Raw genomic sequence first — 19,460 nt, forward strand, 5'->3', positions numbered from 1 at the left:
GTGTAAATACACATTTTTTAACTTATATCTCTTCCTTATGCAATTTTTTTTTACAAGCTTTGGTTAATTTAGGGATTTTTAAGAAAAACGCATTTTTTGAGGTGCTATCTCTCAGTGATACCGAATGGATAAACATTCATTTACATACAGAAAAAAATTTTAGACTACAGTCTTCCAGTTGAAACCCCAACATATCCGATAAAGGATAGCTAATTTAGAATGTACAGGGAAATCATTTTAAGTGTCTCACTTGAAATAGAATGCTCCCTATTTTCAATTTGCATATTTTAAAAGGTTTTGTCCACGAAAATTTGTGTGAGGAAACCAGCTCTGTGATTCATATTTTTGTGTGTTGTCCCTTGTTTTATATGATAATAAATGACATTAATAAAATTACAATTAATACAGTTTAATAATAAATAACAGTAACTTCCAAATAAATGTGGCATTTTAAAAACTCTAAAATATTTTATTTACAACGGCTTTAAGAAACTAAACTAAGAAGAAACAAAAACTTGTATGTGGAATGAGATCTTTAACAAAAAAAAAAATTAAACTAATTTGGAAGTAAAATGTGGAATGGTTGTGTTGTTTCCATGCGAGTTAATATGATAAATCTTTATTAATCGTTGATATTTGACAAGCATTACCGTTCTGAATCACCGATTCGGCTTCCTTACACAAATTTACATGGAAAACGTATTTTAACATTTAAAAATAACAAATAGGAAGATTCTATTTTGAGTGAGACACGTAAAATGAATCTTGGCTATGAACAAAATAACCCCCCTGTTATCCCTAATTCGTTCTTGAATGTGTCCACTACCTTTTGTTTCCTAATTTAGAATACAAAAATCTATTCAGGGAGCTGCAAATATAAATGGATTCATTCACATCGAAGTTGGCGTAACTTTGACATTTGACAGATCTGAAAACGTCACTTAGAATTTGAAAATGGCAAATAGGGAAGATTCTATTTCAGGTAAGACACTAAAAATGAGGTGTGAATATTTATTAGAACCCTAGCGGTTGTTGGGAGATTTACAGTAGTTCGCTTAGCTTTCGATTCGCCATCAAATTTAATTCGGCCTTCATACGACACTGTTGGCGTAAGTATTTATTTTGCGGAAAGCTCTCGTACGTTAAAATAACATTTGTCGGCGATACGGCGATTATCAGAAACAAGCACTATCGGTCTGTCGATGCTGTCTGAACCCGAGAAAATAAAGTACAACATTATAAATTTTATTATTATGTTTTTATTACGTATTGCTCTGGCTTATATTTCATTAACAAACCCCGAGAGGCACTTAATAATAATAAATTATTTGAAACTAGTGAAAGGTGAGGTCAGAGGTTTGGAATTTTACTTTTAATATTGCTTACTAAAAGGGCGACCCTAATGGGGGCACAGAAGCAACGATACCGGAATTAAAGCCTTTCGAAGTGCGGGACCCGTTCTTAATCTCGAAAATAAATAAGTTTTCGTTGATGAAGGTCCCCTTTCTCTTTGTCGGCTTTGGTCCGCCCAACTTTTTGATGCATGGTCAGATTAAAAATTAGTCGGGAACCTCTTCATCCCCTACCGAAGGAACTCTCGCGGAAGCCCGCGGATCCGTTTCATTTCCTTAATTCCCCTATTTTCGTTGTGGGTCTCGCGTTAATATTTTACGAGGTTAAAAGCTGAATCCGCCTCCTCGTTCATTTGATATTCGGGACACGGGAAACGTCCATTTCTTTTACCGCGTCTCTCGTAGGGGAACGATGTTTGGACATCGAAAAGATTTTTTTTGCGGATTTGAGCGCCATGAACGTACAGAAAAGTTTAAGTAAACATTCGCAGTTGTTTTATTTGATAAAGAAGAGCAAACTACTGATGCATACTTCAACTTAGACCTGACGTATGAGTTTTTATCATGTCTGTATTTTTAAAGTCTCTAGTCCAACGTACGATAAATCCATAGACTTCTGCCAGTACCTTATTAATATGAAGAACAAAGGATAATTTCTAGTCGAATATTACTCCCAAATCACAAAAAGTGTTAGAACGGCGGTAAAAGAGGTTACATAACACTGAGGTGTATTAAGTTGCATTTATTACTTAGAGATCAATTGTTGATTTGCTCCGAACTACGCTGGAGACTAGGACAATCCTCTCAACACCGGATTTTTTTTAATTTTTACGTCATCCGTATGTATTAAAAAACTGACATCAAAATGATGAATAATAATGACCCCAATATGCCTTGGGGGACTCCTAAGGCGGTAATGTATTCATCGGAAGTGTGACCATAGAGTACTGGGTGCGGTTAGACGAGTATGAAGAAAACAAATTAACAAGCGGTTCGGAAAATCCAAAAGCACGGAGATTGTGGCTTATAATTTTACTTTTGAAAAATTAAGATATATGTGAATTTGAGAACCTCAATGGCCTCAAAAATATATATAGATGTTAAATTTGTAATGGGGGAACTGTTTGGTTCCAAACAACATGAAATATTTTGTCCTGTAGGAGACATTCTAAAACTTTACAGAAATTGCAGATAAGGAAAATTGCGTGATTTGTGTGATTTGCGATCTACAGTCTTTTTTGTGTGTTGAAAGAATTTTAGGCATTTTCCATATACCAGGACCGGCTTGGTTTCTCAGAGACAGACTAAAAGAATTACAAGCGGTTTAGCCAGATATAAGGAATGGTGGAATTAAATCTGGACACATTGTGCATTTAGGTTTAATTTCTTTTTCCACTTCATATTCGGAGAACACCTTTATGCATATATTTTCAGAGTTATGTGAGTTACTAATACTATTAATATTATAAAATTGATTTTCTCTAAAAGTATTTAAAAAAAAATTAAAAACGCTGATACACGTTGATTTTGTTTGTCTGCGTTTTGACTACTTCGAAATTTTCGTAGAAGGTTCCGTCTTCGAGATGTGGTATTTATCATTACAATTTAGATAGACCCCGCCGATTGAGCGACACCTCTTTTTAAAGGTCCTTGTTTTCCTTTTACTATGTTTATCTGTTAATTATTTTCCAAATTTTTTTGGAAAATACTGAAGCACGCCCATTAACTTTTAAAACAAACTACAATTTGGCTATTTCGAAATTGTTGTTGTTCACCTCGTTATGAAGGTATTTAAAAATAATTTCCAATTCTGTAAAAATCTTAAAAATATGTTTTTGAGATAATTGGCTTAAATTATTAGCATTAAGTACAAAAAAACAGTTAATAATAATTAACCTTCACTTCACTCAAATACTCTCGAATCAACCAAAACTCGCCAAATTATACATACATAATATTCAAAAACAAAATATTTAAATATTTATTTATTATTAATATAAATTAATTATCAATTAATTGATAATTGATAATTATAATATATTAATATATAATTATAACTAATTATTAATTAATATCACTATTATTAATTAATTAATTAATAATTAATTACTAAAATAATTAATATAAATTAAATTTAATTTTTTTTTTGTCTGCCAATCGGCTTTTAACTATATAATCCGCTAATTTAAATTTGCATTGAAACCACGTTTTATTATTTTGGTTTACCCACATCTTTAGAAGAGCCTGTGCATCAAGCGACAGGCAACTGTTCTAGCTATCTTACCAACAAACTGAGCATTACTGCAATTTGTTAGTCTTTTTAGTCACATGATAAAGATTTCAATAAAAATCTTTTTGCCTTCAACCACAAATCGTCGTAGTGCTTCTTTCTCCAAAGTTCGAAATGTCCTTAAAGCGTTGAAAAACAACGCAAGGTTTGTTAAAATGAGTTTCTCGAGTTATCCGTACCGACCCTTATTTAGAGCGACGAAAGTCTCACGAAACTACGTCGAAAACTCCCTCATAAGCGACGAAATAAATTCGAAAAGCTCATTACCGACTATAGGTGGTAGTTTCCTTTTAAAACCCGAACCGAAAATTCAGCGGTTTATATTTCTGAAAGCCGTTTTAATGATCCCTTTTTCTTACGTTTCCTGCCGGACCGGGAGAAAATAAAGAACCCTTAAATGTGGGAAGCTGGACCTTTAAGCCGCGAAAGCTTAAGGCAAAAAAAGGGGACCCGATACGGAAGATAAGTTCGGAAGATTGAGATAAGAAACTGTACTTCAACTTATTTGTATTAAATGGTGAATTATGCAGGCATCACCTCAGCATTCCATGGTTTTTTACTTTTTGCCTTTCGGCTGCAGGATTAACTAATCAACATCAACAGCTAATCAACAATTAGTAGATAAGCTGAAGAATAATCAAGACATAATAAAACATTTTTATGAACTTCCCCAAAGATTAATCGCTTCTCTTTTAAAAGCATTAACCATTCTGCAGTAAAATGTATAAGCTAGACAAGGACATGAAAAATGAAGTAATCGCTAAAGACACACCATAGTAGAAATAAAGTAACCAAAACTGACAATTTTGTAAAGAGGTAAGTTGTAGGAGTGATGCTTTTCGTGGGATTCCCTGGTTGGGAAGTTTTCTGAACTCTTATACTTATAAGTATACTGAAAGAAAATGACTAAAGAAAACAGTGTGAAATCGTTAATTTCGAGAGCATCCATGTGTGTGTTCATAATATTTTATTTCAGTTTACAAGGAAAAACAACGATGGTTAATGCGTTTTTGTTTTGTTACAGAATCGATTTGGCAGCAAAGTGGGTCGTGAAAGTATGCGGTTTTACTGATTGTCAGAACGCCTAGGAAAATGAAACCTTTGGAAATATTTTTCGCCGTAGCTGTCCTGCTCCGCGGTAAGTAAACGCCATCGCTTTTAAAACATCCAAGTTCTCGGCAGGTGTTTTAACGTCGTATTTAATTGGACAGGGTCTTGAAGTTTACAAATCCTTTGTATGACTCTCGTTCCCCTCTCTCGTTCAATTATACAAATTGTTCGCTGCGAGTGCGAGTGGAGAAAAATCCGCTCAATGAATAAGGCCTGAGTCGACATAATCCGCTAGAAAGTAAATCGATACAATTAAAAATTGTAGTTACGTAAATTATACGCTAGAGGAATGTATATCGAATAATTAAAATGGTAATGGTAATTTTAATGACAAAAAGTGGCGCGCATACAGGCGGTTTTCATTTCCCACCAACCTTATACTAGGTGACACTTAAATTTATTTTATGGGAGACTACTAAAGTAGCAGTAGTAGGAAAGTCACTGTAGCCGATACCTAACTTTAGGCGCCCACAGTGTCGGTTCCCTAACTTATTCCAACAATTCATATTTTTTGGAAAACCGTTATTTTATTAATATTATGTCCTATGACCAGACGTTTAGGGTTTTAAATCTAATAATATTCCGAATTGGAATGAAATTGTACTGCAAACAGACGTCAATTGCCGGAGCATCTATTTCCAGTGAATAACTTCAGAACAGTAAACTTCTTAGCCGATTTTGATTAATAAATTTTGTAGCCTTTTCGTTCCAAACTTTTGTTTTTTCAAATATTGTGCTTGTTAACTGTCCTACTAGAAAATAGCCACTGTATCTTTCTCATATCTGGTATAATTGATAATTGAATAATTAATCAAAACACTTAGGAAACAAAGACACTTTAAAAATGCATGTCACAAAAAGAAGAAAAAGTGTCTATCGCCTAATACAATTTTAGTCAATACAATAGCTTCAGGAATAATATGAATTAGTGAAGAAAAAAACAGCAAAGTGCGACTCGGTTTTAATTTTTTTTCTTTGTTATGCAAAATCCAAAAATTGTTCCTGCGGCAATACAAATTGAGAATAGACCGTAGATTATAATTTGCTATCTACAAGAGACCATTCGATTCCCAATATTGCAGTCATCTTCCTCTGCCTAGCTAAGAAGAGCGGACGGTGCACCGAACTGAACCTTAAGTCCGTTTCTAAAATTCAATCGTTCCCTACATTTACTCCAACTTTACGGGCAGGTGGGAATTTCCGTTAAACTTGCAAACGTGTTTTGATGTAATTACGTCACAAAAAAAGTAAACTTTGAATTGGTACTGCAACTGATCTGTGCTTTCGCGGTGACGTCCGACGCGTGTATGTAAACTTTATGTTGCGTGTTGCCTCTTGTAAGGTCAATAGTATTATACGATGACGTTTCGTTAGCCTTGTGCCGTACGCTTAACGAGCTAAACGACGGCCTTGGTGTCAAATTGAAGAATAATAATAGTGTTTTCCGTCTTTACATTGTTAGATCTGTGCGTCGCCCTCCTTGGTAGTTTGTCAAAATACATTAATGTAGCTCCTGAGTGATTCGTATATCTTTCGTATATCTTTCTTGTAACTTAATTATTCTTTTGTCGGCGAGATTACTCTGGATATTTGATTTTCACCATTTGCCAATAACCATAACCACAATGACGTTGTATACCGGAATAGTTTTTTTGATAAAATAGTATCATTTTAAAAGTTCTAAAGTTCGTTTTACGGGCGAAGTGTGGTAAGATTTTTAAAAAATTCTGTTTATATAGGTGCTACCGTTTTTAATTAACTTTTCAATTTATCACAGTTACTAATATTAAAAATTATTCTGTTCCTAGTTTTTTTTTTGTAAAATTGTTACTATTTTGTTACATCTCGAACTGAGTTTTCTATAAGCACGATTAGATTGATTCACTACTACTACTCAGTTGAAAGATATTTTGAGATTTCTTCAAAACATCCGCCTTCATGGCCTTCTTATCGACTCGACTGATATCCGAACACACCTTATATTTTAATCGCATAATTTTATATCATTTTACGGATATTGGACGTGATAATTCCACTTTGCATCATTACGCTACTTCGTTTCGAGTAACTAAAATTATTTTTCCGCAAAAAAAATTAATAAAACTTTACATTGGAAGACTTTCTTATTTTGAATAAGGCATGCCGATCTAGCGTCGCATTGAGATAGAAGAGTTGAAAGATCGTGCATAAAAGTTTCAGACTGAATTTTATATTCAGCCACGGGATTTGGAAAGTTCGATGTGTACACCACTGCCAACCGGAGAACTTCCACGTAGCTGATGTCTCAGCCGTCGTTCGGAAATGGTTGCAGCGAGTTTTTAAAGTACTTCTAATCTCTCGATTCAGTTTCGTGTTGTGTGAAATTTCTCGTTGTTTATATAATGTTTGGCATCGTCAGCATTCTGGTGATTATTTGTATGTGGCATGGAAAGTGCAATACACACTAAAAGCAAATATATTTTATTAATATTTGAGACATGAGACATTAGATAAATATGAATAATAGTCGGTGGCATTTTTAACGAAATATATAGACACAATGTTTAAAAATTCCAGAGTGAATCGCGCCTACACTTAAATCTGTGATCATTCATGTGGACTAAATTACGAAGTTCTTCGGCTAAGTAACTTTCTCGAAAGACACGATCATTATATGCTCTCCAACCTGAACGAACTTAAGGTGGGTAAATAACAGCTTCTCATACAGCATGTAATCGAATGCTGCTAACCCACACAACACAACCCTATCGTAGATTGTTTCTTGTTCGTCTCTCGAAGGTCGCTTGAGTATTTAATTTCTTAATTTGGATATTACTTGGCAAATCTCATGAAAAAGAGGTTATTTTGAGCTCCCGCTTTTCTGTAGCCATATGGTCCAAGGAGCGTCTAACGTCTTTCATGCTGGTCCTAAAATTTTAGCGCTAAAACTGCAGCGCTTCGGGTGGCCGCTGCCTGACGGTGGGCTCAGCCAATATTTTAAATACAAAGCATATATCTTTACTTTTGTTTCTTTTATGAGCAGACCATGGAAAAATATATTCGTTTTCTTATTATCCTTTGTCAAACATTCATGACATTTCATAATTATTGTCTTAATATCTCCTTTTCCGTCTCCTATTTCTCATGTTAATCCGAAGTATAACTTATTAAGAGAAATTTGAAATGCGGGTGTATTATCAATGAGCATTTAATATGCACACACACGCGTTTATTTTGACATGATATCAACTTTTTATAATAAATTATACAATTTATGTAAATAAATATATTATTTCTATTACCTACTAATAAAGACAATTAAAGATATAACCACTTATCTAAATTAAGTGTTCTTCAATGGTAATTTTGTTATGACTAGAAATACGAAGTCGGTTAAATTAGGAAACTAGTAGCATTTTTGCGACTGATTACGATGGCGAAAACAGAAAAAACAATTGATAATGTAAAATTTACGCTTTTGGAGGCTCTTCTAGATGACATTGACCTCATAACTACGCAGAATCTCCATTTCCATTACAATGTCGCACCAGGTCATTTCGAGGCACATATTAATTTTTGACAACAATTTTCAATGATAAGTGGATTGTTACAAATGGCCTCCTAGGTCACCAGATATAACCCCACTTGATTTCTACTTGTGGGATTTGCAAGCAAAGATAACAACACGTTGACGTTTTAAAGGCTCGAATGAGAGAAAAATAGATAGATGGTAGAACAAAACTAAAGGCAATTCGCTCAATAGAAAAAAGTGCTCAACAATATATTGCGAGGTGCTGTTTTTGCACACCTCTTAAGTTACTCAGAAATTAATTACCAACCACTCATAGCCATCTAGTCTAAAAGAGAAATGTGTTGTCACCAATTAAGAACACTTAGAGTTTTAAAAGAAACTAAGAACTAATTACTTCACGGGAACCTATGTAAAAACTCTTTCCAGACCACTTTAACTTTTTCTAAAAAGAGTGCTAAATTTCTAAAATCACAACAATCAACAGGTTAGCTTCATTAATAAATGAGACATGCCGTAAAACTTAAAAAAAAATGAGACACACTGCTTTTTTTTTGACAAAAAAATCTAGTTATTTTCAAGACGATTGCTAAACATACATTGATGCGCCTCACTCAGCATTGGTATTTTCCGTGCATGCCTCGATATTTTACCCACTAACCAGCACTTTGCTCCATTTTCTTTCTAAGCAGCGATTTCCACACACCTAACTCGTTTTCTCAGAACATTTAACGAGATTTAGATATATATTGAGAAAATCCAATCCTCTCGACAATGTGGTTTCTGTTTCTGTACTATCGGCATTGGCACAACTATAGCAGCTATATAGTATTTACAGTTCCACTGAGGTGATGAGTTTTTCCACCCCTTCAAAGGTTACTTTCATCTGGTTTCGAGTTTGCACAATTAGGGAGTCTTTATCTTTTTCCGTTCGTCCTTTATCGGAGATGAGAAAAGCCAAAAAAGAATCAGCAGTTTCGAATCAGTGACACCGATCTCTTAAACACGACTCTCCATAAATTTTTATAATACTGTGAGCTAGTGATGGCTTTTTGTTTGTCAAGGTTGAACTTATACATTTAGTTTTTATTCATTTTAATTTGTGGCCGAACTAGTAGGTTTTTCTTTCAAATTTGGCAATTAAAAATAGAGGGAATTGGTAACACGGATAACAAAAATTACGCAATTATTCCCGAAAATTTTCTGAAATGGCAAACGCGGCATAAGCGACCTGCGGTTGTGGGCTTTCGGTTTTGGCGGCGGTAGAAGGGGAAAGGGGAATTACGCTCCCCGCAAAATTCGACTCTCGACCATAATTTTGTTGGCCGGGGGAACGAAATCAACGGACCGCGGTGACAGTTCGCGCTCCCCCGGCACCCCCCTCTCGGAAAACCACAAACAAAACCGGAAAGTAGGGAATTTTCCCGGACAAATTTTCGGCGTTGCCGGAAAACGGTCATTGCGACGCAATCACTCATAATTTATGCAAACCCAATTCGAGCACGTACACTAATTAACCCTCTCATATTTATCAGTCATAACGTACCTCGTATGGCGATTGGACGTAATGCAGGAGCAAACAACAATAAATTTTGATTTATTTATAACATAACTCCCCATGGAGTGTGACAAGGTATTATCCTTGACGTTGAATATAATAGATATGTTAGAGTTAAAGAAATGGTTATGATATTATTATTTCCTGATTGTTAATAATTGTTATGGGACAAGGGAAGTCATTTAAAAACAAAATAATCAATTGTTAATAATGTAAGCTGTTAGATAATATATTAATAATAATCTCAACATTTTGTTATGTTCGCTTCAAAGTGATCTGGTATCAGCAAAAGCACAATATAGCTGGCTGATAGTTAAACATTTGTTTTCATTTTTGCATTTGCGGTTACTAAGAAAATTGTACAAAATTATATACTTTAAATTTGTTTCGTTTTGTACCAGTCTCAAGGGTGTCTTCCTTATCAATGTTATGGTCGTTAAGTGTATTAAAAGTTTAAAATGCCTACATCTCAACTTGAAGGTATTTTCAAAGATTAAAATAAATAATGATTATACCAATATTTTCAATATGGAAGGAGGCAGACATTTTCAACCCATTACATATTTTGTATGCTTTGGTAACAACTTTTAATAACGATTTACGAAACGACAATGATATATGTTCGATAACTATCCCTTATCTTTGTAAAGAAAAGTTTTATTTAACCAAATATTGATTTTCGGTTATTCTTTGTGACAGTCTAACAGTCTTTCAATCCTCAAGCCCGTTTCCAGTAGCGATGCAAAATGGTTGTCAAAATAAGAAACCTTTTATCTGATTTTCCGTAGTCTGGTCTCAGAATTCCCAAGGTAGTGGCGCGGCTTCTTTAATAGAGCATTATTTATTAACGTTTGATCGGAGGATGTATCTACCCTTCGAATACTGCAATGAGACTAAAACCCCAACGAAAACATCCGATAAATTAAGGAAATTTCCAAAGTAGGAGTAGAAAAATATATTTTATATTCTTGTTTGGATTATTATGCATGTAATGGCATGCTGTTGTCGTCGAGAAACTAAGCTAATTCAAAATTCCACATGGTTACTCAAAATGAAATAATCCTCTAGGGAATGATGTGTCCATTGGTGTAAACAACACCCGCAGAACCCTTTCGTCGCAGGAAGTTGCTTGATTTTAATTGATTCAGTAAAATAAATGTATTTCAGCCTTTGCATAATGTCTTCAAAAGCCCTAGAAGAAGAAGATATTGTCGAGTTTTCGAGAGAAGAAATAGCAGAAGGTAGACAACAAGAAATAGCTAAGATTTTACAATCAATTAGCAGAAAAAATGATTTTCTACAAACAAGCGAGACAGTCAGTAGTTTAGGATTCAAAATTGCACAACAATATATAGTAAAGAATTTTAGGACCGATGAAATAAGCCACTGAAAGAAGTTGAACATGCGAAAAGTAACGAAAAGTATTTTCATACTCAGCATTATTTCTTTGACTCCATATAAATTAGGGACATTGATATTTTTATTTTTATTCAAGGAAAAATAAAGGAAAATAATGTTTTTCTTATTTTTCCTGGTTAATAACATCTAAAGTGAAAATAAAAAATCACGCTTTTAAGGATTAATATATAATGGGTTTCTACCTACTCGACTTTAGGTCCACAATTCCGTCTTTTGGTCAACGGACTTTGTTCGGTAGACTTTTTTAGAGGCATTTAAGAAACCTTCTTGGTCTTTGCTATATAATTATTACGATAAACATTATTATTATTATATTATGTGCATTATATCCAAATGATTTATGAAACTAATGCGGCTGTTTGATTTTGTACGTGACACGTTTAAGGATAGAGTGAGAAATCATTTTAGCCGACTGTAACACACGCATTCACACACATATGGGGTTCCAAAAATGTTCGCACGTATATATTTTAGCTAGCTGTACAGAATCGACTGTAAACACAGCTGTTTTTACCACAACGACGGGTTGGGGGCGAAAAGATCTTAGGGCCGCGCGTCCCCGTGTTTAATTTATAAGCTCCCCGAACGCGGATCTGCCCCTCCGGGCGGGGGCGACGCCGCCGCGAAAATTATTGCTTTTCGCTTTCCTCTTTGCCGTTTGCTGGCCGAGACTTTGAATAATGATTTTTGTTTTATTTCGCGCAAAAACTCGATATAAATCATTTTAATATTTGCGCAAAAACCGGGAAACCGGCGGGGGGTGAAGGCGGCGTTTGATTTTATTCGGTGTAAAAGGGAAAATGACGTGTTTGCTGGTTTTTTGATTCCTACATTATAAATTTTATGTAAAAGAGGTTCGTTTAGTGCCTTGCTTTGCGAGGTGGATGCAAATTTGTCCTATAAATGGAATTTTTTACCAATAGTAATTTTTTTTTTATTTTCTTATACGGTTACAAAATTTAGGTTTTTCAAATAGGTTATAGTGGAAAGACATTTTCCTCGACGACGTAGGACTAAAACTGGGCTTTCAGCCTTAGACTACGAACCAGACGCGATTCCATCCCGGATAAAGACATTTTAGAAGTCTAAAAAGTGAGTGGATCCAGACAAGTTTCTTCCATACATATTAAAAGCGTCAGAAATTAAAATTTAAACTAACACGGCTTTTTGCCGCCAAGATCGACTTAACAAACTTAACAACTTAACAAACCTTTTGAATAAAATAAATGAATCCATAGATAACAATAAACACGTAGACGTTATATTTAGAGATTTCTCAAAAGCGTTTGATCGAGTTGATCGCGACGTATTTCTAAAAAAATCGGATGCTTTTGGTGCCTCTGTCAGTATTCTTAAGGTATGTGCAAAGTATTTAAAGGAAAGAATAATTTACGCTGTGGTTAATATTAATAATAGTTTCAGGCGTTCGCAGGGGTGGAATCTGGGTCATCTGTTTTCTCTTTGTTAAAGAAATGTTGTTTAATAAATATTTTTCAGAATTGTGGTGACAATTTGCAGACGACATTAAATTTTATAGAGATATTAAGGATCTAGTAGATTGTCTTTTACTCCAATAGGATATGCACAGAGCACAAGAATGGGCCAATAAAAACAAAATATCCTTTAACGTACAAAAATGTTTTAAACTCCGTTACACAAGAAAAAAATATCCATTAAAGTATGATTCCATCGATTCAAAAATATAATAATAACAACAAATAAGAAAAATAAAGATCTGGGCGTAATTTTCGACACAAAAGCAAGCTTCGAAACACGTATGCATACCACAACGATAAGGGCGTACGTAATGTTGGATTTTATTCTCCAAAACGGATCAAATTTTCAACAAATAAAAATTTTTGGAACCTTGTGCAACTCACTAGTAAGAAGTATACGAGAGTATGCTTCGCTGGAGTGGTCCCCCCTTTACCAAAAATATACTGAAAAAATCGAAAAAAATCAGAAGAAATTTTTACGTCTTTTGTAATATAAAAGACATGGAACATACATATTTGACATACCATATCAAACTTTATTTTAAGAATTGCGTTATGAAACACTAGAATCAAGATGGAAGAAGTCTGCATTAAAGTTCTTTTTTAAATTAGTTCATTACGAGATTGATTTTTCTTATCTCCTAAGTAGTTTAAGTTTCAACTGTAACTTTTTATTTAAACAAACCCTTATCAATTTAGCGAACAGTCTAGAAAACAAAATTGACATTTTTAATTGCAATTAGTTTAGAACTGAGTTTCAGAATTTTATGCCCTGTTTTTTCTAATAACTCATCCAGTTTGCACTGGTAGCGTTCTTTTTTACATTGACGTTGTGATACGCCGCATTGCCTATTATCAAATGTGATTTCGGAGGCAAATTTTCTTCTCGACCCATGTCATAAAATTTTTATTGTTCATTTCAATCATTTTAATTTCCCAATTTAGTTTCTAAAAATGGATTATAATTATTACATATTTACTAAGAGTTGTTTAAAAAATAATATTTTTAAATACAATTTCAACCCAGTAACTTCATACTGAAAAATTTAAAACAAGACAGCAATTATTTACCGATGGTTATCAAAATATGTACCTCTTTTTGAAGCACCCTAAATCTGTTATAAAGAAAATATATACCGCCCTACCCAAATTACCATAAGGGCCATAATAAAAGGCTTTCTTTACAGACATAACCCATTGCCTGCTTTCAAAAATACGTATGAAAAGCGATCAAATTGGTGCCCTAATAACACACTATTAGTCGCTAGCATTTAATGGCTTTATGGTTATTCCAGGTATGGGCCACATTATGCTAAACAAGATTTTAAAATAGAGATGAAAAGATTTTTGAATTACTTGAAAATACATTTTTATACTTTTTTACTGGAAGAGGTATCTGAGTAGCTGATGTATTTATGTTTCGTCCGCATACATAACATTCAACCCTTCGCCTCTAAGTTCTAAGTATTTTTATCTTTATTTACATTACATAACATTAATAAATAACTTACTCGAAGTCGATTTGGCCCAATAGAGTCTTTAAAGAACCAACGCTTATCATGTTAGCACGCAAAATCATTAAAAAAAAAACAAAGCGTGCTATTAAATTTGAAATCCCAACATTTTAAAGTCGTCTCTTCTGCATAATATAAAAATCGAAAATGATTGCCCTTATGGATTTCACATGTCCCAATTTCCTAGAAATATTTGGCTTTTTTTCCTGGGTCTGTGCTCTTTGAGTGGAGTAGGTATTTCTTCCTCTGCTTTCTCTTCAAAAGAAATTGCGGGACATTGTTAACGATTTCTCTCCCTTGACTTGACATCTTAGGCAAACAAACAATCTGCTTCAGATAAAAACATATCTTCAATGACTGGAATAAAACAAATGACGTTCAACATGAGTTTTCTTTTAAAAACGGCGACATCGCCTTATAGTCTTATAAATTGAAAACATATTTACTTCAAAATTTAAATAACACTTCCGTAGGCTTTTAAAAACACCGTCAAAATATCAACACTTTCTCGCAGTTCACAGTTCGCTCGAAACCACGTGATTCGGTCCGTGCTACGTCACTGTACTCTTTACTAAATGTTCGGAGTCTATTCCTCAGCGATTTAGTTACTGGTTATACCGACCGTTCCATTTTTTGGTAAGTTGCAAATTTTTAAGTCATCTTAGTGGGCCCACACTGTATATCGTCTTCGGTTTCCGCACCAAAGAACCTCCCGATTCAATCAATCCAGTGGCGCAAATAAAAATGGGGTCTTTCTTTTGACGCGGGTCCGAGACCTCCGAAGGGGCCACAACAGTCGGATTACATCTAATCGCCCGATCTGGAAGTAATTGATCTGCATTGTCGAAGACGTAGTGGCTTTATCCGCCGACATTATACAACACGGGCTCAAGAATTTTCTGCTATCTCGTTGCGCGATTAAATCCGACCGGAGACTGAAGAAAAAGTCCAGGATTTCCTAGATAAGAAATTACATGTGGATGCTAAATCCCGATTGGATGTGCGTTGATGCTGCCGGAGACCCAAACCCGACTACAATAAGACACTGGATTCGATTTCTTGCCAAGGTGAATGCGCGGTGGATTTAGTACGACACAAAATTGGTTGGCGGAAGATTTGCCAAATCACTGTTCCGGCACTGATTTGCGTCGGTGAAGGCCAACGAACTGAAATCATCGAATACAGAATTAGAGCAAATACGAGTAATTAGTGCCCATGTAAAAAGGTTGCAAATAGGAAGGACAAAAACATGGAGTTATTGAGCTAGAGGTGGTCTCCTGTACTTACCTAACTTTATAGAAACAGCAGGGGAGCAAGAACTACGCAATATTTATACCAGTTTAGTAGTTTAAAACTGTCTCCTGATTTTACTAATATAGCTATGTTCTTTATAGGACAAACAAGATTATGCGATTATGAGTTTTTAATTATGAGAAAGTCTAAACTACACATAGGAAATAGAATAAGAGCACTAGGGAAAAATATAAAATATTGTACACCACCCTGGAGAGCTTCTCACAAAGACCAGTAATATACTGCTCGAACGTCAATTTCGGATCAAGCAGAACCCCAAGACAGTTCACACGTAATGGGTTGTTGAAAAGTGGACTCGCGTAAAGAAAATATAATTTGTTGTGTTTTTGATTCATTGAGGTTAAGTTTGTTAGCACGAAACCACTCACTAACCCCGGACTGGGCCCCCTCGATGCTGTGCACCAAGTCGTTCTCAGAATGACTTCGACAAGAATATGTCAGCAACATACTCAGGGAGATCGTTTACATAGATCAAGAATAGAAGAGGGCCCATAATGCATCCATGGGGTACTCCATATTCAACAACTCTAACTTGTGATGATATTCCATTCAGGACCACGATCTGCCTCCTGTTGGAAAGATAACTTTGAAGGAATCCAACCGATGAGGGATCCACACCATACCTCAGCAATTTACTCAGAAGAGCAGGATGCCGGACACAGTCAAACGCTTTCGAAAGATCGCATAGGACTGTGTCGGAGTAATCTCTGTCTTCAAAAGCTGCGTAAACCTGATCAAGAAATCTACTAATCGCTCCACACGTCGATCTACCACGTCTAAACCCAAACTGGGCCGGAAACAATAAACGGTTGTCCTCGAAGTAAGCTGCTAATTGAGAATATAGAATCTTTTCAATAATGTTACCGTTTGTGGGGATAATAGATATTGGACGATAATTATTTATATCATTTACATCGCCCTTCTTGAAAACTGGAATAACTCTGGACCTCTTCAAGGAGTTCTGAAAAATACCATCATCAGCTTAGTCAGTGGAATAACTATTAAGTCTTTAATGTAATGGATAATATTGATATATATATATATATATATATATATATATATATATATATATATATATATATATATATATATATATATATATATATATATATATATATATATATATATATATATATATATATATATATATATGACACTATACTCCGGGATATCATCCGTTCGCTCGTTGAACTCCGACTGGAATCCTGCATCCGACTGGAATCCTGCAAATCCTGCATCCGACTGGAATCCTGCAGACGTTTCGCCAAAATCTCACTTGGCATCTTCAATGCTCGCGCTCCGAAAACACTTCGAACACTGGCTGTAAAGGTCTCCTTCCCGTAAAGGTGTATGATATTCTCACGTATTGATTCACGTGAGAATATATATATATATATATATATATATATATATATATATATATATATATATATATATATATATATATATATATATATATATATATATATATATATATATATAACAAATTTAAGTTAATTGGGGTATCGGTCCTGATGAGGGCTCAAATAAACGGCTTTTGTGCTACACCAAGCTTTCGAAAATGTTTATTTTCTTCTTCAGGGGCTACAATATATATATATATATATATATATATATATATATATATATATATATATATATATATATATATATATATATATATATATATATATATCATATATATCTTTACTACCATTACACTTAAAACTAGTCAGGATGCCTCTCATTTCATATATGGGACTTCACGGAAAGAAAAACGCTTATCCGTATGCGCCCTGATAGACTCAGTTGGATCGTAAGTATTAGCAATATTTACATTTAATTTATTTGCTACGTCTGAAAAATATTCATTAAAACTGTCGGGAGTGAATGAAAATTTGATCCACTCTTGCGTTTTCTATTGATGACCTCCCATGCTGCCTTAGAAGTGTTATTGCTTTTATTTATGTAGAACGAGTTAGCAGACTTTTTACTTAATTTTATTTTGGCCCTGTAAGCAGCCCTATTTTATTATATTTTCAATATCAAAATATAGGATTTTGCTTTTTGATATCCTGAAGAAAGTTTAACTGATCCCGCATCTCTCGTTATTCGTCGGTATACCATTCGATATTTAATTTGGTATTTTTAACTATTTTATTCTTGAGGGGAAAAGCACAATTAATTTCGATTATGAGTATATCAAAAAATGTACTGAATTTTAGGAGGAGTAGGACACAATTATTAATGCCCGAATATAGATCGTTTAAACCAACCTGAGTTATAGGCCTATGGCGAACAGTCTGCACCCTGTCAGTTGAATTTGTTGGGCAATAAATCTTACACGTAACTGCACAGTGGTCAGACAAACGAGTATCAATGACATCTACCTCACTCTGATATTCAGAATTTATAAAAATGTTATCCAAACAGTTTTGCTGCGTGGTTGGGACAGCAATTAGACCCTCAAGGCCATGGGAGAGCGTTAAATCTAAGAAGTGACGCTTGTTCGTTTTGTCTTTGTAATTTCTAACATATTTTTGGAAATGGATATTAAGTCCCCAAGCAAAGTAACTTTATTATTTCCAATATTAATGAAGTTAAATAGATCGTTGAGTTTATTTAAGAAAAGATGCCTACCAAAAACTGACTGAGGCTCTATCTAGTTCGACAACTTCAATTGCCGTAACCGCAGGGACAGGAATTTTGACACGCCATTATCACTCTTTTTCTTCACAACTCTCCTTATGTCTTTTACACTTGGTCGTTGTCCTTTGTTAATTGACTTGTGACGTGGGGTAAGAGGTGGGGGAGGATAAAAGTTTTATAATAAAAGTATCCTCAACGTCCGGACAGATAAGCGAATTATCCGAGTTATTTATTTATATATTCTAGAAAGTTTCTGGCCAACAGAGGAGAAAATTCAATTTTATTCTTAATCCCGTAACATGTATTCGCCCCGGGGAGCGAGCAGGTTACAGACCCGGGCAACTTGGAGATTTTTTTTTATGATTTATAAATTCCAAATTCCCCGAAGTTGGACCGAACTTTTCTGCCAGAGGTACGCGGGAGCTAAATTTATGGGATAGTAAATAATATCAAAGAAAACAAAAGAAAAAATGGGTGGGGGAGGGGCATAGTGAGAATATGGCCCGGGTCCCATTTGCTTTATAACCCCGTGGTGGCATTCCAGAATAACTTTTTATTTAACTCATTTATTACAAGTATTTTTTTGGATCTTATTCTCGTCTTGTTTTATATGTCGGCCATTTTCGTTTTTTTTCTTGCGTGTGTTTCGTTGATGGTCGGTTGATGGTTTATACGATAAATGTGCTGAAAAGTATCAAATTAAAAAAAAATTGAGGAAATTGAGCTACTATCTGAAAATTAGGAAAAATGCCGTTAGTATACTCAATAAAACATCACAAACTGAATTTTTGAGACAAGGAGGCGCTAAGCTCAGCTGAAAACATTAAGTAGGAAATAATAGACGAAACAACTGCAAAAATGTACCATCCAGCGATATAGTTCTCTCCCCCCTCTGGGGAAGAGTGAGAAGAAGAAGTTGAAATCAACACACTCTGACAAAGATCACAAAAGATGGATAACCGAAAAGAAAAAGATCACAAGGAAGGCCACAAAAAAGATGGCAAGATAACTGGTCGTCAGAATCACGAATAAAGCTCAGAAACATAAGTCTCGCACCTAAGAAGAAGGCTTTTGTCTGAATATATTATATATTATATACCATACCCATTAAAGTAATTAAATAAAATAAACTAAAATCAACAAGTAAAGACCTTTTTTCTGTGATTTGATGATTATGTAGTAAGCAGAAAATTTCACTTCTTTTTAATAATTATCAAAATTTCGGAAATATACAGAGTTAAAAAGCAAAATATTAGTTTGCGAATATTTCA

At 34.5% G+C, this 19,460-nt stretch overlaps 1 protein-coding gene across 3 annotated transcripts in view; it reads left to right on the forward strand.

Annotated features, from left to right (window-relative positions):
• The window catches only part of LOC132705212 (uncharacterized), a 196,191-nt gene that overhangs the window by 128,580 nt on the left and 48,151 nt on the right, over window positions 1-19,460 (forward strand). For all 3 annotated transcript variants that reach the window (XM_060675676.1, XM_060675674.1, XM_060675677.1), the window contains one exon: window positions 4,667-4,780. In XM_060675676.1, coding sequence (XP_060531659.1) covers window positions 4,735-4,780 — 46 coding nt within the window. In that variant the 5' untranslated portion in view covers window positions 4,667-4,734. The remainder of the gene's footprint in view (window positions 1-4,666; window positions 4,781-19,460) is intronic.

Source organism: Cylas formicarius, unplaced genomic scaffold (genome assembly GCF_029955315.1).
Source record: "Cylas formicarius isolate icCylForm1 unplaced genomic scaffold, icCylForm1.1 PGA_scaffold_7__23_contigs__length_41026272, whole genome shotgun sequence".
In the NCBI taxonomy this organism is placed as follows: domain Eukaryota; kingdom Metazoa; phylum Arthropoda; class Insecta; order Coleoptera; family Brentidae; genus Cylas; species Cylas formicarius.